The sequence below is a fragment of the Anabrus simplex genome, chromosome 9 (assembly GCF_040414725.1).
Source record: "Anabrus simplex isolate iqAnaSimp1 chromosome 9, ASM4041472v1, whole genome shotgun sequence".
Lineage (NCBI taxonomy): Eukaryota > Metazoa > Arthropoda > Insecta > Orthoptera > Tettigoniidae > Anabrus > Anabrus simplex.
The window spans coordinates 130,001,946-130,029,748 of NC_090273.1; the positions used below are offsets into that span (position 1 = coordinate 130,001,946).

A 27,803-nucleotide genomic window follows, 5' to 3' on the forward strand; every position below is an offset into this window, starting at 1 on the left:
GAATAAAAAAAGTGAAAATAATGTGAGAGAAGAAAATTTCTTTGTGGAAAGTGACTGAGTTAAAGCGTCAAATATTCGCAGCCTTTTTCACACTATAACTCTCCTTGTTCCTTTTACTTTTGATTTCATGTGCTCTTAAAAATCTCTGTTGAGATGGACTAGCAAAATCTTTGTTTACTACCCCTGTTGGTAAGGGGGCAGTAGAATAACAGCCACGGTATCCCCTGCCTGTCGTAAGAGGCGACTAAAAGGGGTCCCAGGGCTCTCAACTTGGGAGCGTGTGTTGGTGAATATGGGGCACTGAGATGAGTCCTACTATTGCTTCATTTTCATCTACCCTTCTGACCTCCCTTGTTCAACTCTTGTTCTTTTCCGACCCTGACAGTATTAGGTTGCGAGGCCGAGAGAGTCTTTCATTATCACGCCCTTCGTGGCCCTTCTCTTTCTTTAGCCGATACCTTCATTTTCAAAATGTCAGATCCTTTTCATTTTTCTATCTGATTAGTGTTATTATAGCTGATGGTTGCCTAGTTGCTGCCTACTTCCTCTTAAAACAATAATCATCACCAGCATCATCTTGGTTTACTGGTGATATAAGCGAAGATTTTAAAAGATACTTGGAGTGTCCAAGCAGAACTGCACTAGAGAAACACAATGATACTGTGTATCACTACCAACCGGTGGAGTGCAATGCGAAGCTGCTATTTTAAGGTTATGCTTCATTCCGTGCAGTGGAACGTTCTATTACCTACCAATCCTATCAAGCAAATACTCAAAAGTTATGTAATCTAACCTAAATCTCCCATTGTACCGGTATTCATATGTTTGTTACATGTCAGTACAGGCTGTTTTTGACGTAACATTTATTGAACAGTGAATACCTACACTCGTTCCTTATCACTATTTGAATCAGAGTCGACCATTTCAGTGATCTTCATGATTTTATGCCAAAATATTAAAATACCGCTCACTTTGGTTTCACTAATAATATGAATTATGAGTCAAAATACACTCGTGGAAATAATTATAATATTATGAGTGACTTTTATTAGTCATGTTGTCTATGAAACAATTTACTAATATTATTAGGAACATCTACTAATAATTCTGACTCATAAACTAATAACTAATATTATTAACTAATAATTTTATGAAACATAATACTAATATTATTAGTTAATAATATTGGTTTCTTACTAATAATATTAGTGAAAGATGTTTTATGAAACAGGGCCCTAGACTGAAAGCTTCGATGAAGTGGGTAGAAGAGGTAAAAAGAGATGCAATAGAAAGTGATTTATAACAGAAAATAATTTAGAAGCCGAGTGGACAGCATCAAAACATTCCAGCAGAAACAACCAAAATGTAGACCCAAATTGGTCATATCTGAGAAAGAAAGGAAGATCAGAAGTGAAAGGATGAAGAGGTTCTGGAAGAAGAAGAAGAAGAATAGAAAGCCTTAAGTTCGATGTGGTCCATAGGCAGCCAAATTCAAAAAGAAGAAGGAGAAGAATTATTAAACACCATCAGAAACATAGCCAAGGCCAACGGATATAAAAAACATTTAATTGAAGGAATAATAAATAAAGCCAGACATCGACTTTCCACTATTCTCATTAAAGAAGAAAAAAATAACAAAAGCTTATTTTCCACTTTCACTTTTAATAATCCATAGATACACCAGATTTCCAACATTTTCAAAAAAAAAAAAAACATGATATAAAAATATCTTTTAAAACAGACAATAATAATGCATCAATTCTACTCAACACAAACTCAATAAGAATAAAACATTCTATAGATCAGGTGTTTATATGCTTAAATTTAGTAGCTGTCTGTCCACGTATATCGGCCAGACGGGTAGAAACTTTGACATGAGGTACTTAGAACATGTTAATTCATGTAAATATAATAGATTTTCAGCTAGGGGAAAACATATGATTGACTCAAACCATAAATTCACAAATATTAATCAGGATCTAAAAATCTTAAAAAATGGTTAATAAGGGTTCTCTGCTCAATATCTTTGAGAATTGTTTCATCCACCTGGATCAATTCTTTAATCCCAATTTCAACCTTAATGAAATATCTGAAGAAAAAACAAACCCTTTATTTGACCTATTAATTCCTATTTTCAGTAAAAAGAAATTAAGTACTCTAAACCCTCTTCTTTCCCTCCAGCAATCACCCACCATTCCACATCCCTCAGTCCCACCTTAGACATTTTTTTTCTCCATGTTGGAAACAAATTAACATCTCAACTCTTTCCTGTTTCAGCTGAACAGAGTTCTAGAAGATTCCTCAAGTGCTGGTATTTTAGTGTTTCACCTGGTCTTCTATGTGATGCAGTCTTCAAACTGGAAGAAAGCTGAGAGCTTGCACAGGACATGTGATTGTGATGAGTGTTTTCCAAATCTTTACTTGTCTTGAATTTCATGCTTGCTTCATATATTTATCTATATTCATGACTTGCCTTAACTTTCATTTTGACTGATGATGGTCTCTGGTAAGACCGAAACTAGTTTTAACAAATGTATGCAACTTTTTTTAAGGTTACAACAAACAGTACTGAATAGGTGGAAACATTTAGCTTTTGTTTTACACTGGTATAAGAGTCATTCCACAAAAAATAAGTTATTAGTCATGAAGTTGTCACTGGTGAACACTTTCACAATTACTGTACTCCTAGAACAACCAATGGCGATGCGTGACGTTTTGAAAAGTGTTACCACACTCCATTTGAGAGTATACTGTCGCTTACACTGCAGCATTTTTATGAGCAGTACAGATGTAATTTCATAAAAGTGAAAGACTTGATAATTGATATTACTTTTGTATAAGACAACATCATATGAAAATGATGAAATGGCACATAATATATTGAACAATAGTGAGCATCAACATCATAGAAACTAGCAGTCTCGATTATGCACTAATTGAAAGTAGTTCATATCATGCAAAACATATGGTACGCATAAAAATAAAGTTTACAATTAATTTCTAACAGAGCATTAAGGCTTACTTCAGTATTTCCTATTTGTACTTCAGGTCAGTACGGCGGCATGTTGTGGGATCTAAAATGTCTATCACAGCATCGTAGAAATTAAGCCTCTTCATAAAGCACTCAGAAATTTCTTCTCAATCGCTATCAAATGCAGAGAGCCTGTCCCGTACTTGTGAATTTCTTTGGAAGGTGTGTATCCTTTTTGAGACTGAGAAGCTTCCTTCAGTGGAAGTGTTTGTTGCTGGGATCAATCAATTAATTTCGTTGCTTCTGGATATGCTTTGTTAAGACCACCGGCGTGCAAATATTGGTAGAAGTCATATGCATTATTTTCCGGCTTTGTGTAGAAGACAGACAGTTCACTTTTAAGTTTCATGCAGTCGAAATTTCGTCTGATAGACACTGTTCAGGAACTTCTTCGCGAAATTGTTAAACTGGTCAATATCAGTTAACTGAAGGAACTCCAGCTTGTTAATATCAGAAAATCTATCTGATAGTTGCACAGATATGATGTCAATTATTTCCAAATACAATCGGAGGTACAATGTTTTCTTAGTTCCTATAAAATCAATTCTCTGGCACTTTTGAGGGTAATCTTGCCTCCCTTCATTGTCTTGCAACTTTGACCACATAGTTTCAAAATTATTTCTGGTTGTCTGCAAAAACGCTTTAAACTGTTGGATCTCTTTGAAGCAAAACGCAATATCACATACTTGCTTGAAGAATATGATACAGAAGATCAGATTGAGGGAGCACTTCAGCAAATAAATTTAATAGGGAATAGAAATCAAAGTCTTGCAGGGTAACATAGTAACCCTTAGCTTGAATTCTCATTCCACCATCCCATTCATTTGTGTTATCTTTCATTTCTCTGAAGAATTCAAGGAGATCTGTATAGATAGAGGACACAACTTCAACCAGCCTACCAGCATATATCCATCGGGTAGGCACTACTGTTGGTAATCATCTCTGTATTACTTTGTCAAGAACAGTGGCCATTTTAGGGGATGATGAAAAAAAAATCTGCTAACCTGGACAAGATCTGAAAAAGTACTTTGCATTCCTTAGTGTGGTTAACAGATTGCTGTAATACCAAGTTGAGCCTCTGACCATAGCAGTGAACAAATATAGTCTGGTCATATTTATCCCTGACTAACTTCTGCAACCCACTGTGCTGTCTTGCTATCACTGCTGTGGCACTAACTTTTCACCACACGGAAATTCTTGTAACACTCCAAAGAGATCTTTAGAGAGAGAAACAGCAGAATGGTCACCGCTTACATCACTGAATCTCAAAAAATCTCTCTTGAATTTCGCATTCGGGACTAACATATTTGAATACAGTCGAGAGTTGTGCTCTATTAGAAATGTCTGTATATTCGTCCAAAATAACGGAAATAAAGATTGCTTTTTTAACCTCGTCTTTAATTTCGCTGGTCATAAAAGCAGCTATGGCTTCAATAATATCATTCTGTATATCAGATGAAAGTTCTGAGAAAACTGTAGATGTTTCTAAGTGGTGTCGAAATACGTCGCCTTTCTTAGCAATCAATGCTAGTAACTTCCTGTAATTACCCCTGTTATCAGATTCTTCAGTTTCTCGATGACCCCTGAAAGTTAATCCTTGCTTTTAAAGAAAGCACACAGTATCTATTAAAGTATCTGTTATTTTTTACTAGCTCATTATGCTCGTCACTCTGCAAATAACCTCAGCCTTTGTGGCTGGGGTTAACTTCCAATAACTAACCAGTGGAAACTGACCCCTATAGAATGCATCCCCAGGTGGTGGATAGGGGCCCCTACAGTACGTAGGGCTGGTTGAAATACCCAACACAACTCGCAGACCAACAGGTAGCCCAATTCCTGGGGGCTTTGAAATACAGGGACACACTCTCTCCAGGGGTCTCTCCTGGATTATGGGTGAAGATTTCAACATTATCTATGGCGGAGAAGATGGACTTCAGTACGATGGAGAGGTGGAAGGGGCAAACCCATAGCGTCTGTACTCCAGAGGAGCGGCTACAAAAAGCGTCTGACTCCATGGTAGCGGTGGCCTAATTTCAACCTGGCAGAAGGTAATAAAATGCCTTTTGGAGTGGCTATCCCATCGTACAAACAGCCTATAAAATGGGTGCGAGTGAATTGAGGCCTCGAATAATGCTAGGGCGTCACACTGAAGTGATGCGCAGTTCCCGGTGCTCTGGAGAACTGTGAGAAGTGGGCTACCAGACATCACAAGAACTGGTGTCATCAGTGTCATGACTTTGAATGGCAAGGTAGAAGAACTGATAGCGTGTATGGAGAAGAAACAAATATCTAGATCTTGTATGTACTCAATACATTTTGGGGTTGCCATCAAGAAGTCTTCATATGGCCCTCCATATGCTCTGATGCTGCATTCCTCCCTGATGTGTTTAATAGTTTGTCGCGGTGCACCACAGTCGCATAGCGGTGAGGAGAGCATTCGCCATTTAAAAAGTGAATCCCCACATCTTCCGTGTCCCGTCCTGAGTCGGTTGAGCAATGACCATACCTTGCGGGGTTGATCAAACCCTGGAACTCTCTTATCGATGCATGGCATTTCCAGGCATGTAGCTGGAGCATTTTGCATCCATTCTTCCCTCCAGGAATCGGTGATGTTGAACCTGATGTGATTGATCTCGGCTGCAAGAGGTGGATGTCTCGAACGAAGTCGTTTGATTTTGAGGTCTGAGATGTCAGAGTGTACCAGTAGTCCAGGGTTTGCTAGGATCTTGTTGTATTCTCTGATCAAAGCTACTTTCCTTCGCAGGTTGGGGGTGGTATGTTACTTAGGACAGGCAGCCAGATGGTGGGAGTAGACCTGATTATTCCTGTAATAATGCGCATAGTACTATTAAGTTGGACATCAACTTTGTTAGTATGGGTGCTGTTCAACCATACTGGTGCGCAGTACTCCGCCGCAGAATATACCAAGCTCAACGCAGAAGTCCACAGAGTTGTTGGTGGATGATCCCCACGTGGTTCCACAAAGCTTTTGTATGATGTTGTTTCTTGTTCTCAGTTTCGCAGCAGTTTTTGTGAGATGTGATTTAAATGACAGGGTCCTGTCTAGCGTGACTCCCAGATATGTTGGTTCCTTATTGTGGGTAAGTTGTGTACCATCAAAGTAGACTTCCAGAGTCCTATTGGATGTCTGTTGTTGAGATGGAAGTAAGTCACCTCTGTTTTTGATGCATTAGGTCGAAGCCTCCATTTACGAAAATACTCTGCAAGCACAGACAAATCAGATGTTAGAGTTTCTTCCATGGGTTTGAAGTGAGTGTGCCTAGTTGCAATGGCCCAATCATCAGCTTATCCAAATTTTTGCTGACAGTTTCTGGCATATCAGCAATGTAAAGGCTAAAGAGCAGTGGGGCTAGAACAGAACCTTGAGGGGGACCATTTTGGAGGAATTTCTGGCTACTGGTTTTGTTTCCCATAATAACCTGAAATCCTCTGTTTCCAATCATGTTATCAATAAGTTTCATAATTTGTTGGCATGGAATGATCTTCATCAGCTTGTAGAGTAGGCCTTGCCGCCAGACGGTATCATAGGCTGCTGATAAATCAATGAAAGCCACAGATGTTTTCATCTTCTTCTGAAAACCTGCTTCAATATGTGACGTGTGTGCCAAAACTTGATCAGCGCAACTTCGGTTGAGACGAAAGCCAGCTTGTTCTACAGGGATCGCCGAAAGTATTGTTTGACCAATCCTATTAAACAGTATTCGTTCCAAGAATTTATGTATAACACTAAGTAATGCAATTGGACGGTAGCTTTGCACAAGATCTGCACGTTTTCCTGGTTTAAGGAGAGCAATTATCTTGGCACATTTAAGCTCTTGAGGTATATTTCCTGTTTTTAGCATTGAGGTGAAGAATTTTGTTAGCCATGTCCTCATATATTTTCCAGATTTGATGAGAAACTCGGGGAGTATACCATCAAAGCCAGGAGCTTTACCGGGTTTTATATTCTTTATTGCAGCTGCAACCTCTTCGGGGGTGATGTCGTGTGAGTATTCTGTCATAGAGCCAGCTCTAGCTTTTAGTTTTTTTAGTTCCTGTTTAATATTGGTCATAGTCGCACGATGATTTATTCCTTTAGAAGATTTAACAATGTGTGAAACAATGTTGGGTGTTACGAGACTATCTTCTCGTACAATACGACTAGCTCCTCCTAATTTTCGTAGCAGAGACCATGCTTTTCGGCTAGATACTTTGAAATTGATTTTCTGAGTAGTGTCTATCCACTTTTGTCGGCGTGCAGCATCCAGGTTATGTATCAGTTCATCTGCTATTTCTCTGTCACCACTACTTTGAAAATCATTATAGAGTTCTTCGCATTTCTCGTCCCAGCCTGGAATATATTCTTTACGATATCCTCTGGGTATGTGCTTTTTTGCTGTACAGATAACGGCTCCAACAAACCTGTTATAGTTATCAGCATATGGTGGGATCCAGCCTAGGCATTTATCAAGGTTTTCGGAGAAGGCGTTCCAATCAGCTTTTTATAGATTCCATCTGGGTCATGGGATTGAGGTTATCAATGGGATATTTGTACCAATTTCTACTATAGCTGGATGATGTTGGCTATGAGGGAAATCTGGTAGAATGTTGCAGGTAGTGCTGACAAGGTATTGTTTATCATCAGCTGTGACAAAGCATAAGTCTGGGTCGTATTCCTGTTTCCAATGTCCTGACCAGAAGGAACTACGGTCTTTAGAATAAAAAATAAGATGGATATTATTTTCATCTGCCCAGTTTACTAAAGTCTCACCATTCGTATCAGATACTCTATATCGCCATTGCGTGTGGTGACTGTTAAAGTCCCCTACAAAGACTGCAGTATGTTGGTACGTCTGAAGAACGTGGATTGGGCAAGGGGAGCTTGGTGGTTTGTAGATATTACATATGATTAGTTCCCCAATTTTGATTGTCACTGAGTGAATATTATCATTCGTGGAAGTTGATAGCAGATGGGCATTTTCTATATCATTCCGGACGTATGTGGCTACTCCATAGGCATGATGATATGTTGCGCCAGTGACGTCATATCTTGGTATTTTCCCTCTAGAACAAAGTTGATCTTCATTATCTGCATGAGTTTCCTGTAAGGCAACCACATCGATATTATGCTTCACCAACATCTTTTGTAAGATTTGACATTTGGTTCTACCAATGCCCTCAATATTTAGTTGACATATTTTAATACATGGTCCAAGTTTTCTAGATTTTTGGTCCTACAAAGGGCTTTTGATATAGTGTAAAGAAGAGATAAGTGGCCCCTATAGTTATGGAAACCAAGATGAAGAAGGAGATTTGGTAATAGATTTTTGGAGAAGAAATAGATTCATCATTGGCAATATGTGGTTTAGAAAAAAGAACTCAAAAAAAATAAATAGAATGGTTGGGGAGATAGAGAGACAAAGACAATGATTGATTTTATTCTGGTAAGGAAGGAGAAACATAGACAACTGGAAGATGTGACAGCAATGCCAAGAGCAGATTTCAAAAGAGATCATAAAGTGGTGGTAGCCAAATTAAGACTTGGTAAAATAACAAAGTTAATAGAAAAAAGGGAAAGAAAAATAAAGGGATGGAAGTTAAAATAAAAAAAAGAAATAAGGGAAAAGTTTGAAGAGGATCTAAAGAAAGAAATTCCCAAAGATGACTTGAACAGTGTGGAAGAGGAATGAACATGTTTCAGGAATGGATTTGTAAAGTGTGCAGTAAACACCTGTGGAAGACTATCAGGGAGGAAAAAGGAAAAGGAGACTCCTTGGTGGAACAGCAGGGTAAAGGAAGCAGTTAAAGAGAAACAAATGGCTTGGAGGAAGTGGATAGGCAGCAATAGTACAGAGAATTGACAGAAATATAAAGAAGTCAAAAAGGTATGTAAGAAAATAGTACAAGAAGAGAAACGGAAGAGCTCGGAAAGTTTCACAGAAACTTTACAGGAGCATATAAAGGGAATTAAAAAGGTGTTGCATGGTCTGGTGAAAAATAGTTTATGAAATAGGAAAGATACAAAATTTGTAAAAACTGAAACAGAGCAAAGAGATGACATACTAGAAAGATGGGAAGAATACTTCTCAGAATTGTTAAATATTAAATATAGTGAACTGGTAGATGAGAAGGAGAAAGAAGAAACAGTGGGGAAAGAAAATGAACAAGAAAAGGAGATATCGATGTTAGAAATAGAGCAAGCCATACAAAAGATGAATAGTGATAAAGCAGCAGGAGTGGATGAGGTAACTACAGAAATGATAAAAGCAGCAGGACCAATAGGGCTATAGTGGCTGTATAGATTATTTAGAATAATCTGGAAGAAGAAAGAGATCCCAGAAGAGTGGGGAAAGGGTTTAATTATCCCGATATTTAAAAAAGGTGATGAAAAGGAATGCAATAACTATGGAGGGATCACCCTTATTGCCCATGTCGCTAAGATATTTGAGAGAGTGTTGGAAGGAAGATTGAGGAGGAAGCTAGAAGGAGAAATGGAAGAAGAACAGTATGGTTTTAGGAAAGACATATCAACGTTTGACCTGATCTTTACATTAGGATATATGATGGAGAAAAGATGGGAGTTTGGAAAAGACATAATGATGACATTTATTGACATTGAGAAGGCTTATGACAGTGTGCCCAGACAGTTGGTACGGGACACATTAAGGAAAAAATAAGTTAACAGAGTGGAAGTGCAAATGATAAAAGCTATGCACAAAAATTGTATTAGTAGTATGAAGACTAGTATAGGAAAATCAAAATGGTTTAAAGTTGAAACTGGTCTCTGACAGGGAAGTGTACTATCCTCTATACTATTCATCATAGTCATGGATGAAATTCATAAGAACATTAAACAGAGATTGGGAAGGCAGGCAACAAAAGCCATGTTGTTTGCAGATGATATAGTGATATGGGGTGAGGATGAAACGGAAGTGCAAAAACAAGTAGGCGTATGGAATCAAGAGGTAGAAAACTTTGGGATAAAAGTAAGCACAGAGAAAAGTAAAACAATAGTGATGATAAGGAAAAGGAAGGAAGGAAGGAAAGAAGAGGAAAGATAAAACTGAATGGTAAAATTCTGAAAGTGGTTAAAAGTTTCAAGCACTTGGGAAGTGCGATCACAGAAGATGGAAAGATTACCCAGGAAATTGGAAAAAGAATACAACAAGCAAACAGCTTCTACCAGAGTGTAAGTGGTATTTTGTGGAACCAAGATGTCCCCAAGAAATATAAGAATTATATTCAACCTATTATGAACCCATACTAACCTATGCAGCTGGATCGTGGACTACAACAAAATGAGAGGAGAGTAGAATACAGGTAGCGGAGATGAACTTCCTAAGAGGTATCAAGGGCAAGACCAGAAAGGATAAAATTAGAAATGAAGAGATAAGGAAAAGGACAGGAATACTGAAACTTCAAGACAGGATAGAAACAACAAAGCTAAAGTGGTACGGGCATATGATGAGAATGGGAGAAGAGAGAGTGCCAATAAAAGCTTTTTCAGAGAAGAGGACTGGAAAGAGACCACAAGGAAAACCCCAAAATAGGTGGACAGATTCAGTGTGGGGGTGCATACAGAAGGGGCGAGGAAAACCAGAAGATGTACTTAAAAAGGAGAAGAGTGGTGGAGAGACAGGCAGTGATGAAGGTCCTTGATTCACAACCCGACCCAGGAAGCTGGAAACGGGAAATGAAGATGATGATGATGTATGCTTGTCAATTTTCTTCCGTAAGCTGTACTTAAACAGAAATCTATTCTGGACCTTCGGAATGGAATCATATCGGCCACAGCGTTTAAACTCTGAAACTATCTTAATTGTTAACACCGTTTTTATTCCAAGCATTTTTTTCTGAGGAAAATAGAATAGATGGCCAACTGTACAGTTTATTCATTTTTGCACAACCACATAACCAGTCCAGATTTATGTACTATGAGTCATGAAAATATTGTACTGTTCTTTTCAATTCCTTGACTACATTTCCAAGAGAAGGCGTGGGTCTACCTTTTTCAATTATGTTTTTCTTTTCTTCATAAGTTCTTACCGAAAATGACATGTTCATTAAGCTTTCTATTATACATGAACATTCTGGGCCCGTCAACTTTCTCATATTCAAGGTGGAAGCGACAGCACTCATTTTAATGTTTAATACGTTGTGCAGTCCTATAGGCTATCCTTACCTGATATAAATTCACATCGTATTATAATAGAAAAAATAACACATTAATATAACAATGCACTGTTGAGCATGGTGGAAAGAAGTGACAGAACAGCTCAGCTCCGACGTTATAAGCTTTTGTTTCCACTTGGTAACACGACTGGAGAACATTGTAGATACATTTCAGTGTCAAGGGGAGAGGGGCTTTGCTTAGTGCAGGCGCAGTAATACTCGCCTAGCTGTTAGAAGAGATTCAAAGCGTAACCTCTGCATGGAGTGGTAACAGCCTCTCGCTCAGCTTTGACGGTGGCAACCTGCTGCAATAGAGTTCTCGCAACTTGTCCAGGTGAAGAAACAAAATTATTAAATATTAATATTGAAGAATATTCAATTTTTATATTTTCAAACTGTTACCAGTGATAACAGTGAATACTAGCACACTTCACCACTGATAACAACTTAACTTCTCGGTAATATTATACAAGATACTTAACCAGTGGTGTGGTTGGGAACCTCCTGGGTGTTGACGGTTCAAAACTGGTATTGTTCAGGAGAGGATGAAGTTACTTCTAGAGTTCTATTAAATTCTTATGGGAAAAAAAATCCAAATACAATATCCAATGTATAGAATATGAAGAATAGTAAATAATTAAAGTCCAAATTTTTATGCAATTACATATTTTTGATGCTGATGATACTTGTTGTTTAAAGGGGCCTAACATCTAGGTCATCGGCCCCTAATGGTATGAAATGAGACGAAATGCAATGACAATTTAAAAGTCCAAAATTCATCCACTGACTAGAATTTAAAACGTGATGATGAAGAATGAAAGGATAAATTTGAATTTGAAATAATCAGCGGAGCCAACTCACAACACTGAAAGTTAAAAATAATTCCAAAATCAATCCACTGGCTAGAATTCAAAAAGATGATGATGAACAATGATTATGAACTTAAAACAATCAGTGGATTCGACCTCCAATGCCTCACCTTTCCAGAAAGTATATTGAAAAATTAGTATTACTGACCAAGGGACTGCTTACAAAGCACAATTCTGAATCGATGGTTCTTGTTGTCCAAAGGGGTCCAAAATTCAGGTCAACGGCCCCTCATAATGGTACTTATTGCTAGTAAAGTAGAACTATGGTATTTCTCAAGTTGCAGTACTAATCAAGAGTAGCGTAGACTCAGGGTGTTCCAAACATTATGGTACTACTCAAAAGTATTGTATGTCGCACAGGTAACACAGACCTATGATGTTCCTCACATAATGGCGCCACTCGTAGGCAACGCAAACCTATGGTGTTTCTCGCGTAGGTGTATTAATCATAGGGACTCGCACTATCTCATGGTGTTCCTCACATAGTGGGTACTAATCACAGGCAACACAGACCCACAGTGTTGCTCATATAGGCACCGTGCAGGTAGAGTAAATTAATGTATTATTAGGGTCCACCTTTTCAATACAAAATGTAAATAGTTTAAATTACATAAATGATTAGGGACTAGTTTCGACCTAGTAATAGGTCATCGTCAGCCTAAAGCAAAATTAAAACGCAAATACCGAAGAAATTAAACAATGTAAAGACATGTAAAGTCTCGTAAAAGTACATACCATGTGAGATACTGTGCAGCACTATGTTAAAAAATAACTCACTGAAAGAGGTTCATAATAAGTCCAATGCATATTAAAATGAATCCTTGAGTTGCTGGAATATGCTGGCTCCCTTAAGATGCAGGTATTCAATTGAAGAACCACTGAGCCGAAGTTACGTCGTTTATTTATGAATAAAGTCCAGTGCGCCGTATAGCATTAAAAAGTCCAGAGCGCACTAAAAAGATGTTATAGAAAAGAATCCTTGAGTTGCTGGATAAGGAGATTAGAATATGCTCGCTCCTTTACGATACTGGCATCCAACTGAAGAACCAGTGAGCCGAAGTCACGTTGTTTATTTACGATTAAAGACCAGTGCGCCGTATAGCATTAAAAAGTTGATAGGGATGGAAATTTTTCAGTTGTTGGTCAAGGAATTCAACATATGTTGGCTTCTTAAATTTGCTGCTGTATATTCGAAGAACAACTGAGATGAAGTTACGTCGTTTTAAGATATTCATAGACGTAAAAACACATGGATGCTGGAAAGGCTCTTCAGTTTTTTTTTACATTAATTTACTCTATTGTAATCACAGTTCAATACGGATCTATCATTATGAAACTTATTTCATTTAATTACCGTGCAGGTAGATCGAAATGCTACAACTAGCACTACATAGTGGCACGTTCTGAAACAAGACGTGAGGCGTAGTGTGAGCGTCTCAGTACAACATGTTTGACATTCGAACAAGTTGCGGGTTTAAAGCGATTCAATTCAGGGATCTAAGTGAATCATCATGCAATAAAGGAAGAAACCTTGTTGTCAGTGGCCATGTGAACGGCGTTGAAGAGTTAATTTCGAATGGTTTCAGATACATCACTTGAAAAGTCACCCATCAAATGTCTGTCACTTTGCCGCCTTATATCGTGAAACTTGAAGTAGGCAAGGTGTAGTTAGGTAACAATTTATAAAGTTTATTTAGTAAGGATTACTTAATGCATGTTTGCTAAGTTGTACGCATTTTTATTTTGTGTTCAGGTTGACCAGAATCGTAATGTCTCTACCAGCAAATGTTCCTGTCCTGCTGGAGCCAGAGGAACTTGCAAACACGTAGCTGCGGTAGTGCGCTATATAAATAATGAAAGTGTTGTCTCCAAAATAGACCGTCCGCAACAATGGGGTAAACCGAGCCCGAAAACAATGTCAATAGAAAAAAATAGAAAAGGCAAACGCATAAAAGATCTATTCGGTAAAAAGATTTTGGAGACATCTCTTCCCCCCTTCGAATTAACTGAAGATATTTTAAAATAACACATCCCTTGCAGTCTTCGTACAATGCTTCGAGCAGAAACAAGTAGTACCGAATTCGAACAATCGTACAGGGCCGTTGTCATCTCATTGATAGACAGGGTAGTGATTGATGTGGAGAGAGAAGAATGTGAGGAAATTGTGGCACAGCTATTACATTTACAAGTCTCTAACGACATGCGCTTGCCAGACAAATACACCTTTCGCACTGTGAGGGATGATATATTTTTTACCAGCAAAGTGCAGGTTGATACAGATCATGTAATTAAAATCTCCCTGGACACTGTATCTCAATCAGGAAGACCTCGATGGTTTCAAGAAAGAAAGATTATATCTGCTAGCACGAAAGCACATCGGATCAAAACTAGGCGATACTTTAGATCTCGCATTTGTAACTGAATCTCCAATTAGGGGAGCTGTTTTGAACAATCTTTCATACGGAAGTGAAGCAATAGAATGCTACGGAAGTTCATTTGGTGTTCGTGTTATTCGATGTGGGTTAATAATCCACAAGAAACAACCTTGGATTTGTGGATCTCCAGATGGCATAGTTCTCACAGGAAATGTAGCTGACAGAGTGTTAGAAGTTAAGTGTGTATTTTCCTGTAAACGTAAACCAATAGTACACGAGGCAGGAAATGTGCGAGTACGTTATCTTTACTTTGACGAGCAAAATAACATTAAAGACAAGTCATATGTATTACACACAAATACAAATACTGATGTATGTAACTGGTTTGGGAAAATGTGATCTATATGTATATAGCAAAGCACAACAGTTGACAATACCTATTTATCAGGACAATAAGTATGTCGAGGAATGTCTCACCAAAATGACAAAGTTCTGTTTCAATAATTACTTACAAAAAATTAGCAGTATTCCTAATAATAATATTAAGTATTTATTCATCAATTCTAGCTTGCTGAACGTTGAACAGATCAAAATGTAAACAAAGAAAATATAAAACAAACTGATGGTAGAACAATTCTCAAACTATTCTTTAATTATTGAAGGTTGCAAATTCATTAACATGCAACACATATGCACGATGTCATCCACATGTGGAAAAAGTTCTGTTGGCAATTTCTGTAATATATTGTATATTTTGATACTTTGAATACACCTTTCTACATGAATTCTAACACTCACAATATTGTAAGTACTCTCAACTTCCTCAGCTGTTAATCTCCCGTCGTGTAAGAACGGTGGTGTCACGATTACGACACCGCGACCAGATAAGTTAGTTCTGATGCCAGAAAATCCTTTATCAGCCATGACCTCATCGCCAGGTTGAAGGAAAGTTAATAAACCACTGTCGGTTGTTATGAATGAGTCGCTAGCTCTTCCACCGTAACATTTAGATTTAAAGGCGATCATACCACTAGGCGTGATTGCAATTAAAACTTTTGCAGTGTAGCAACCCTTGTATTGAGAATAGAAATACACTCTCTGATCTACTTGGGGAGGCTGTTCAAACCTAAATTTCATGCAGTCGATAATGACTCAACAATTACCGAATTTCTCTTAAATGTTGGAGGCATTGTTTCTTGAACACTTTTCTTACTAGGCCAGAATATGAAATGTTTCGTTCACAGTGCCAGTTGCATAAGCACGGACGTAAAAATACGTCAAATTGTTGTCCTGTGAACACCGAATAGCACTCTCAAAGCAGAATAAGACAGTCCAATTTTCATTTTCACTAGGAAAATCAATAATCTTGTTTCTTTACATAATTTTGAAATGTTACAGTTTGGTTATAATGCAAGCAGCAAGGCAAAGACGTTGAAGTGCACACCTGTTAAATTACACATTTGTGTAATGTTCCTTATGGAACTGTAGCCTTGGAAACCTGGACCCTTGTTGTCTGCATGATTGTCTTCCATTCCACACATTTTATCATGTTTCGTAATGTCCCCTCCCAGACCGAAATTAAGTGGAATACATGCTTGTGTATTTACGTCGTTTTCATTTATTGAACAAGAAAACATGAAGTCTGAACAATGAAAATCAGATGCATCTGTTCTCACGGATGTATCCTTGGTTATGTTACTTGGGCAAACTGTACTTGAAAATTTTCTGTCTGATTCTTCCTTTTTTAATCGCTTCAGTTGTCTGTAAATGCACTGTAAGCTGGGTCCCGGCGACACATTCCTCTTCTTCTATTCATCCGGAAATATTTGGGGAATATAGGCTGGATTTAGTGGATGTCCAGACCTTCTGTTTCCGATGAAATGTGCACCGCATATTCTTGAGTAAGTCGTAGGTTGCAAAAATGATCCATCAGTGCTAAAAATTAAAACCAAAATTAAATTAAATCAGATCAATTGAACTTATTGCAAACATGGGCAGTACTGTGGCTACTCTAACCACTACTCTTATACCTTCATCTCCTTCACATAATATACCTAGCATTTGTTCGAGCGCCAGTTGCTTTTTAAATAAAAACAACAAAATTTGGTAGAGCATACCTCTTAGATCAATTATCTCAAGGCGTGAGGTGATAAACTCACATATCTGGCAATATACAGGGATATGGATCAGGACAATATTAAATTACTGTTGCATTTCCACAATTGAGGATTGTACATGGAACTGGAATCACTTATTATAATTAAAATAAAACTGAGTTTATGACTATAATTTACGTCACAATGAACAAGCATTGGCGTCTTTTAATTTAACAAAAAGAATATATCTAGTGAGACTTGCGGTAATATGAAAAAGAAAATTTAATCTAAACAAAAAAAGCTATTGGCATGAACTTGAAGTGAGATGTGATATCGCCGCTGATTACATTCTTCTTCATGTTATGAATGCATAACATGTTTGATGCTTTAATTACCTGATGTCTGCATACACCGCTGTTGAACTTGAAATTCTTGGGAAAACCTATGAGCTGAAGTCGGGAGCCATCTGCTGTTATCTTCTTATATAACAAGGAGTTGGCCTACATACCATGTACGAGTGTAGGGAGCTCCAATGTAATTACGTCCACTCAATATATTATAAGAAATTGGAAAATATTATTGAAACATCTTGTGAAGTCCATCCTCACAAGAAGATGATGTTTCTTTATCAGCATAGTACATGTCTCTGCTCGGATACAACCACCATTTGTAGACCTCCTCGATTATTACTTCTTCAAACACAACTCTTAGCTCTGACCATCACCCTAAGACCACTTCTTCCATTAGATACATCTGACTGATACATATGATCTGATAGATATGATACCTCTCACCACCGTTGCCTCGACTTTTATAACCTCGCGATGACGACTCATCTCCCTACTCTCTGTTCATCCTTTCCACTTCAACATACAGTAGCTGGCGAATACTGACACGTGGTCGCAATCACGTGCCCACGCACTGATGTCATCAGTCATGTGTCGTATAAGCGTACCCAAGCGGATTACAGTGACTATGCGGCATGAGTCACCGGAAAACCTACTTGCACATAACATTCTCAGTTAAACATAGCCTCGATTGCAAAATACTCTGCCAACACATCTGCCTAGAGTTACAAGCCACAGAATGACTATATCAAACCAACAAATCTCACTTACTAATATACAGCATAATTACAAACATATTCACTTAACCTATGATTAAATACAATAATATGCGTGATACCTAATTATTACAGTCTAAATGATGAGAAACAGAATATAAAATCTAATGAATCGGGTTAATAATAATAATAATAATAATAATAATAATAATAATAATAATAATAATAATAATAATAATAATAATAATAATAATAATAATAATAATAAATACTGAATGGAATCTGTAACCCTGTTGTACGGTTACAGTACGCATGTGTAGGCCTACTTACTTCGTTTGGTTAACTGCTTGTATCCATCGCCTCCTTCGGTCCACTTCTATCGCTCATTTTGGAAAACAATAAAATTGTACTTCACTTCCCGTTATTTGCGTAAGTATTGGAACATCTGACAACACAACAATCGTGTTTACTTGATCTCCTTTTCTCTGCCATTATCATCAGAGTAACTACATGCTCAGTCATAATAGAACAGCTACTGCGAGTCTGGAGTCTGCCTCACATGTTGTTCTCCGCCCAGCCACTAGAGCGACACGCATGGTGCCTATAGTGCTACTAATCACAGGCAATGCCCAGACCCATGGTGTTTCTCACAATGGTACTAATCACAGGCAACGTAAGCCTGTGGTGTTCTGCATACAGTGGTATTAATCACGGGCATTGTAAACCCATAGTGACCCACCCACAATTGCTACTAATCACAAACCTACCATGTACCTAACATAGTGGTACTACTCGCAAGTAAAGGCGACCCATGGTTTTCCCTGCTTGATGGTACTATTAACAAGTAGTTTCATGGTTCTAATTCAATAATCCCCTGTTCACCCGTTTTAGTCACCTCTTACGGCAAACAGAGGATTCCGTGGGTGTATTCTTCATCTGCGTCCCCCACTCACAGGGGGTATTACATATTTTTTACCTTGTAAGCATGTGTCTGAAAACTCAAAATACAAATTAGGCTAGCAGGACCATTATATTTCATTTTAAGGCAACATTGCACAGTACACATGCATGTTCATGTTGTAAACAGTGCTGGGAATGCAAATGCACACATGTAGTGTCTAAGTCATCTGCTGGCTTCCTCTCCTATATGCAATGGACAAGTGAGGCAAGCTGAGCCGTTTTGGCCAAGCATGTGCCAAGCTGTGAGCCACATGTTGGTCACAAGCGTTGCCAACTCATCACTTTTACCACAGTTTCAATAGGCTATATCTTCAAAACTACACTTCATAGGATTTTGAAACGAAAGTATGTTACATTTTCTTTTCAGAAAAGTTGTATGTCCTTCAGCTTGCTCTATCATTTACCAGACATTCTGTATATTTTCATTAATTTACAGCCAATAATCTATCATCTGTTTCAGGGTACGTGGTATTGCAGGCCTGCGTGTTGTTGATGCTAGTGTAATGCCCACACCAATATCTGGACATCCAAATTCTGTTCTCATGGCCATGGCAGACAGGGCGGCTTCACTCATCTCAAATTCATGACCTGGTTGATTCTCAGAACTGAAGTTCAATGCTATTTAGTACGCCTTTCACACAAAAATTGCAGGCTTTAAATATAAACTTCTGTTTATGTTATACTGGAAAATGTGAGAGATATATTTAACAAGCTCCACATTAATTAAACTGTCAGTTTCAGGCTTCTCTCTCTCTCTCTTAGTGAAATATTACTTTGTCAGATCTGATGAGGGGAATTTCAACATTTTCTGCCAACCAATTTTTGAGGCTGAACGTGTATGTACATTTGTATAACATACTCATGATATCAAAGTATATGATTGTGATGATGAATAATTTTATTGTTACATGCTTGAAAACATTAAGAAACAAATTTTCAATGGAATAAGTAAAATACGAGGGTCATTTCATAAGTCATGGCCACTGAGTTACCTATATCTTCCAATAAAGCAGTAGCAATGTACATCCACTATATATGTTTGAAAGTCAATACCAGCACAAGACTGGGTCCAGGTACAGGAGTTAATGGAAAGGACCAATTGGCAGATAAGTAAATGAAAATATTTATTAGTTAATATGGATAAAATTAGCACAAATTTTACATATCAGCAAGATCTATTATAAAATTTGAAATACTACTGACACAAAAACAGCTGAATGTGAGAATAATTCCTGTATAAACATATGCCTGTCTTCTGTTAATATTTTTCAATAACAGTCACCAACATTTCTGGGTAAGTGGACACAGGATATCCACTCTGTGACAGTTTAAAATTTGCTACGCATCTACGTATGAAGGACTCAAAAGCTTTATGCTTCTCTTAGCCCCATGTTATTGACATGAATTTCTGCCATGAAGAGCTTCAGTTATCATCTTCATTTATATCCATCTTGGAACTCAGCTGGTAGCACGTTAATTTTCTCGTGTAGTGTTAACAAGCCACCAGTGCACATAAATGAAAGGCTTTCAAAGATATACAGCATGTAACAAAAAAATGTGGACAAAACTTCATGTGTAGATTCCGCATATGCAGTGAAGGAAAAAAGTTATCTCAACATAGGTCCAAAAATGCTTGGCTGCCATATTATGGGTTACAAGTACTCAAGAGTATGTTTGTTTGCGGGCCATAGTTCAATAATGATGCACATTTGCTTACACACTGTACAGTACATTACAAAAACATGTACTGTAAGACAGGTCTCGAATTTTTTTCCAGCAAAGGTTCTGGCGTACATGCTGATCCTACTTGCAAGCCTTAATAATGTGGTAACCAAGCAATTCTAGACCTGTAATAATGTAACATTTTTATCTTCTCTTCATGAGGAATCCATATCTGAAGTATTGCCCACTTTTTTCGTTTCACCATGTATATTGGATCTGCTATGCTCCCAGATGTTGAGAAGATATAATACTGTTGCTATGACTCATGAAACGACTTGTATGTAAATACTAATGAAAACTCTGAGTTTTTCAGTCAGAATAAAGTTTATATAGCAAAAGTATCTGTGGTACTATTTTTTTTAAGAGCCTTCTTCTTTATACATATATGAAGTTAGCCATCTGGTGGGTAAGATGTTTACCGACTTATTTCTAGTGCTACAGGATCAGTCTCAATCCCCAATAGTAATTGTGGACAGTAATCTGCTCACAAAATCAATTACCAGGCACTGAACTGGATATCTTCTCTCATATAAACTCTAGCTCAGGATATAAGAATGTTCATGGCTCAGTTGTTCAGCTCATATTTTCAGAGATTACAAAGCTCCAGGTACGAATGCAAAGGAAAACATTTCTGTCAATGATCTAGTATCTGAATTTCAAAATCAATTGAAAGGTTGACAATACTGAGCTACATGAAACAACTACTGACAGTAATAATGACGACTTCACTACAAGAAAGTAAGGTACGTATTCACAACAAACGAAACCAAAATGACAATGATTACAATGTAATGGACATCAGCACTGAACAAATATTGTATGCTCATGAGGAAAATAGTATATAAATCTCAAAAGGAGAGTCATTTTAAAAATGTGATCAATAGTTAATAGACCAGAAAAGGAATTTCGGAACTAGTGACCCAAATTGCTTGATCTAAAAATGACCCCGTTCATTTGGTCTGACCATTATCGTAGTTGTACCTGAGAAAACCGCTATACATGACTATGTTGTGAGAGAAATGCTGAACTGCAATGAATATCATTAAGAACAAGATTTCTTTGATATTACTCGTACAATTTTGAACCTCAGACCTTACCAGCGGAAATATTTTACACAGCATTTTTTGCAGGTTCAATGACGATTTGCATTAGACAACAGAGGGTTATCTTAATTTTGTGTGCTGGACTGGATTTATGCACTACAACTTTGTTGGATCTTTTATACCAGAGGTTCCCAAGCTTTTTTTGATCACACTTCTCTTTGGACTTATGAATCCCAAAGGAGGAAAGCAATTAGAAAAATTTTAAGTGGCAAAAGAACTAATAATTTGAAACTAGAGAAAGATGTTGTTGAAGGATATTTTAGGAACAGATTTGAAACTCCTAATGATTGCATGAGAGACTCCTATATCGATTATACGAATGAAACCTTAGATGATACAATTTCAATATCTCAAGAGTTAGTTTTCTCTATTATCAAGAGCATAGCAATTGACACTAGCCCAGGTCCGGATAAGGTTTTATTGAAATCTGTTTATGATCCACTTGCTGCTAATATTTTAGCCCATATCATCAGAAGAATATTTGAAAGTGGGTTCATTCCTGAGGTTCTTAAGGCAGCGAGAACTGTTCTTATACATAAAGGCGGTGAAGAGAATGATCTGTCCAAATGGAGACCGATTAGTATTTGCTCCATTATTCGGCGCATATTAAGTAAGATCCTTGATAAAATTGTAAGGGAATACATCCCTTTGAACCAGTTCCAAAGAGGTTTTGTCATGACCCCTGGCTCTTTCATTAACGTGAATATTGTTGATGGCATTTTACGAACAGCTGTAATGAAAAAGATTTCAGGCTGCGTAGTATTCCTCGACATCAGCAAAGCGTTCGATAGTATTGGACACAATCACTTAAAGGCGACAATAGAGAACTCTATACTACCCAGATCCATTAAGAAGTTACTAGTCAACCTTCTCACAGAAAACACAACACAAGTTCAAACTGCTCGTGGTCATACAGATAAGATAAACATCAAATGTGGAGTGATGCAAGGAGATCCCATTTCACCTTTCTTATTTAACTGGGGTATAAACCACATCCTTGATGAACTCACAGACATCAAAGTATCAGAAATGTATGGTTTTCAATTGAGTCCTAACACTGTACCTTTAACATCCCTATGCTTTGCCGACGATCTGGTGATCATAGCTAAAGATCAAGCAGCAGCTTCAATCCTAGTCACTTCTGTCATAAATCTACTTCAAGAAATAGGTTTGCATATAAATGCAGACAAATCAAATGCCATTATTATAGAAAATGGTAAACTTCATTCTGACGATATCGTGACGGTCTCTGGAAACATTAGAAGTATAAATGATAGTGAAGAAATAAAATATTTAGGGGCAACTTTCAGACAGACTTTAGTCTTCAATGAACATCAGGTACTTGAAAAATTGAAAGCTAACTTAGATCAGATTACCAGGACTCACTTACTCCAACCGCATCAAAAATTGACTGTAATAAATCAGTTTATTGGCCCTACACTGATATACCCCTTCCAGACTGTTTCGGTTGAGAAAATTCCCAAATCAAGTCTGTTAAAAGCCGACAACATGATCAGAAGCGCACTTAAAGAAATTCTACAACTTCCGAGTGACACACCGACAAGTATGATATATTCGAGCCACAAATGTAAAGGGTTAGCACTAATGCGCGCTACTTGGGACGCGTACCTTCAACAGCTGAACATCAATCTTAAGCTAGAAGCTGTGAATGATTTGCACATAAAGGCTGTTCGAAATTTCACAGCAATAAAAACTCGCTGCCTATCTGAACTTCAACTCGATGAAGAGACATCAACGAAATCTGTTAGACAACTGCGCGATATACTTAGAACACGCGAATTTGAAGCTTGGTGTGCATATCCACAAAAAGGAAGAGGTGTTGAGTTATTTGCTCAAGTTCCTGCTGCTAATTCTTGGGTTACCAGAAGAGATGGTTTAACTTGTTCGGAATGGAGGGAGATGTTGAAGATGACAGCGATGGTTGCACCAGTACGTACTCTGCCGGGACGTTCTACCAGCACAGGCCACTGCAGACACTGCAGTGAGTATGAAACCTTACCACATGTGCTGGGGAGTTGCCCTCAAGGAGAACTGCTTAGGATCAAACGCCATAACATCATCAGAAACCTGATTGCTAATGCTCTCCGTCTCAAAAATCTAGAAGTGTACGAAGAAGTCCACTGCCTCGCCGAAGGAGGCAGCACTCGCAGGATTGATATTATAGCGATTGACAGACGGAGGAACGAAGCAGAAATTATTGATCCTACGGTACGCTTTGAATCTTCAGCCTCTCAGCCGACTGATGTAGACAATGAGAAAAAGGATATCTATAATCCAACCATCCCTTTCTTTCTTGAGTCGTATAACCTTAAAAAAATTACGGTGACTGGACTTTTCTTTGGCGCGAGGGGAACAATTCCCAAATCTTTCGTCACATGGCGACAAAAATATAAACTAGCGAGAAGCCTACAAGATGAGATAGTTGTCTCACTCATCAAGTACTCCGTTTCGATTCTTCGTCACCTTTTATATGGAGTTCATGCCATTTAACATGGTTAATTGTAACCTATCATTTTTTTAAACAGTAATCTTTTTATCTTCCCTCAAAATTGTTATTGTGTATTATTCTGTGTCTTATGGCAAATCTAGGGTGTCCTGGATCAGACTAAATAAATAAAATATTATGTGAACATTACATATTTAACATTGACAGTAGGTCTTCTACATTAATGTAAAGCCATGAGTTTATAAATATTCAGTAGTATTTATGAACTGTGAGTATTTTTTGAGTAATGACACGCATCATTATAAAATCTTAACTTCAAATACACTGACTGACAGAGCAAATGCAACACCAAGAAGGAGTGGTTCGAAAGGGATGAAATTTGGGGAAAAAACAGAGACGGCACGGAAGAATAATTGGTGTTTATTTCAAACCGATATGCAGGTTACACAATGCGCACGGCATCGACTCAGTAGGATGTAGGACCACCGCGAGCGGCGATGCACGCAGAAACACGTCGAGGTACAGAGTCAATAAGAGTGCGGATGGTGTCCTGAGGGATGGTTCTCCATTCTCTGTCAACCATTTGCCACAGTTGGTCGTCCGTACGAGGCTGGGGCAGAGTTTGCAAACGGCGTCCAATGAGATCCCACACGTGTTCGATTGGTGAGAGATCCGGAGAGTACGCTGGCCACGGAAGCATCTGTACACCTCGTAGAGCCTGTTGGGAGATGCGAGCAGTGTGTGGGCGGGCATTATCCTGCTGAAACAGAGCATTGGGCAGCCCCTGAAGGTACGGGAGTGCCACCGGCCGCAGCACATGCTGCACGTAGCGGTGGGCATTTAACGTGCCTTGAATACGCACTAGAGGTGACGTGGAATCATACGCAATAGCGCCCCAAACCATGATGCCGCGTTGTCTAGCGGTAGGGCGCTCCACAGTTACTGCCGGATTTGACCTTTCTCCACGCCGACGCCACACTTCTCTGCGGTGACTATCACTGACAGAACAGAAGCGTGACTCATCGGAGAACACGACGTTCCGCCATTCCCTCATCCAAGTCGCTCTAGCCCGGCACCATGCCAGGCGTGCACGTCTATGCTGTGGAGTCAATGGTAGTCTTCTAAGCGGACGCCGGGAGTGCAGGCCTCCTTCAACCAATCGACGGGAAATTGTTCTGGTCGATATTGGAACAGCCAGGGTGTCTTGCACATGCTGAAGAATGGCGGTTGACGTGGCGTGTGGGGCTGTCACCGCTTGGCGGTGGATGCGCCGATCCTCGCGTGCTGACGTCACTCGGGCTGCGCCTGGACCCCTCGCACGTGCCACATGTCCCTGCGCCAACCATCTTCGCCACAGGCGCTGCGCCGTGGACACATCCCTATGGGTATCGGCTGCGATTTGACAAAGCGACCAACCTACCCTTCTCAGCCCGATCACCATACCCCTCGTAAAGTCGTCTGTCTGCTGGAAATACCTCCGTTGACGGTGGCCTGGCATTCTTAGCTATACACGTGTCCTGTGGCACACGACAACACGTTCTACAATGACTGTCGGCTGAGAAATCACGGTACGAAGTGGGCCATTCACCAACGCCGTGTCCCATTTATCGTTCGCTACGTGCGCAGCACAGCGGCGCATTTCACATCATGAGCATACCTCAGTGACGTCAGTCTACTCTGCAATTGGCATAAAGTTCTGACCACTCCTTCTTGGTGTTGCATTTGCTCTGTCAGTCAGTGTAGTTCAACACAAACACCTGACATAAGCATGTTCGTACTATATAAATGTTAGTAACTAACTTTTTAAGTCTCCAAACATACAAAAACTTACACTGTTGGTCTTCAGGGATAAATACTGCACCATTCACAATCATCAAATAGATATTAACTGATCTTTTACAGCTGAAATCAGCCAATCGATCAGATGTTTCAAGATTCACTTTTCATAAGGACTCATTTTAAGGGTGCTTTATTAACTTTGTCCCTCACCAGGCAAGAAAATTCAACAGAATTGATGACCTTAACTGAAAACATGAAAGTTGTGCTTTTTTAAAACAGCTTGAAGGCCCAACTCATGCAAGGGTGAGATCTAATCAAGTACTCTTGCCAATATACTAATTTTCTCCAGTATACTGTAGTTGCAGATGGTATTGTACAGCTGCATTGAGGAAAACTGTTGTATTAACATATTACTGGTACAGTAGAGTCTCTCTAGCACGATACATATGGGACTGGGCCTTGTTGGATTTTAGAGATCTGTCGGATTACTGGATGTTCAATGAAAAAAAAAAGTAGTTATTTAAATGAAGGTGTTTAATTAATTGAAAAAAACTTTTAAAATACTGTGTACTGCTAACAGTGCATGTGGAAAAAATACTGCATTTACAAAGACATCATTAGTGATTTAAGCCCACTAGGGAGCACTTATGACTAGTTCTTTTTGGATGCTCGCTTTCGTTCCCAATTGTTCTTGAGTCCTGCTATCAGTTTTTCCTTTCTTTCCAGAGAAAGAGGTTTGCGAGATTTAACAACTTTTGATAGAAGAGATCACGAATTTACCAATTTACAAAATTTAGGATGGTCTGAGACATCAGTTTCAGAAATTCCAGCGGAAGTGAAGTCCTTTTTTACTTCGTTGAGCCACATGCTTCTAGTTTTGTAGCTTTTGATGAGCGAGAAGATCTTTGTAAGCCTACCGTTGTCCATTCTCAGAAGGTGCCCGTAAAACTTCAGCCGCCTAATATATTATTTATAACCATGATTAATTTCTTTGAAGTCCCTTAATATTTCTTTGTTTTTTTTTGCTTTCAAAGAGGTTTGCAGAACTTTCTAACAATAAGGAATATCATGTGACTTCGGCTCATAGTGTTGGACTAGACTACTCAAGTCATTTGATACATCAAGATTTCAAGAACAAGTGCCTTCACGTGTTCCTTTATGGGGTGTTTTTTGGTTATGTTTTTGACGATAAGATATTTCAAGATTAATTTTTCATAAGGATACATTTTTAGTGTTATGTTTTAGAGATTTTCATATTTTATATTTTATTTTTAAGACTAAAGAATGGCCAAAGGGGCAGAAACCTGTACCTATTGTATAATTTTTCTTAAAGTTATTTTTAAGATACATTTGTCTGTCTATTGACTAAGGTGGACCAGTTGCATATTTTCCTTATACTGGACGTGTCAGACCAGCAAAGTGTTGGACTATGAAGACTTTACTGTATTTATTTGAAGAATACCAATATGACAAACCCACGGATTACCGATAACTGTTGGCGAATCCATGTGGCACTCTATGGGAATTACTGTCTTACACTATGCCAAGAGAATGCAAACTTAAAAGTACATATTTGGTATAGAATGGAGAATTGCTACTTCATGCAAGGAGTTTGGGACATCACGTCCAACAGCCCTGGGTACTAAGAGTATATTATTTAGTAAAAATAGTGCTAAAAGTACAATTATTTAGTAAAATACTCCTAAAAGTGGGATAATTTAGTAACAAAAGTGCTAAAAGTAAAATTATTAAGTAAAATACTACTAAAAGTACAATTATTAAGTAAAAGACTGCTAAAAGTACAATTATTTAGTAAAATACTGCTAAAAGTACAATTACTAAGTAAAATACTGTTAAAAATAAAATACTCCTAAAAGTACAATTATTAAGTAAAAGACTGCTAAAAGTACAATTATTTAGTAAAATACTGCTAAAAGTACAATTACTAAGTAAAATACTGTTAAAAATAAAATACTCCTAAAAGTACAATTATTAAGTAAAATACTGCTAAAAGTACAATTATTTAGAAAAATACTGCTAAAAGTATGATAATTTAGTAAAAAAGTGCTAAAAGTACAATTATTAAGTAAAATACTGCTAAAAGTACAATTATTTAGAAAAATACTGCTAAAAGTATGATAATTTAGTTAAAAAGTGCTAAAAGTA

At 38.1% G+C, this 27,803-nt stretch overlaps 1 protein-coding gene across 1 annotated transcript in view; it reads left to right on the top strand.

Annotated features, from left to right (window-relative positions):
* Positions 1 to 20,599, top strand: part of LOC136880907 (neither inactivation nor afterpotential protein G) — a 63,285-nt gene extending 42,686 nt beyond the window's left edge. Inside the window, exon 8 of the mRNA XM_067153436.2 lies at positions 19,027 to 20,599. Coding sequence (XP_067009537.2) covers positions 19,027 to 19,153 — 127 coding nt within the window. The 3' untranslated portion in view covers positions 19,154 to 20,599. The remainder of the gene's footprint in view (positions 1 to 19,026) is intronic.
* The last annotated feature ends 7,204 nt before the right edge of the window (positions 20,600 to 27,803 follow it).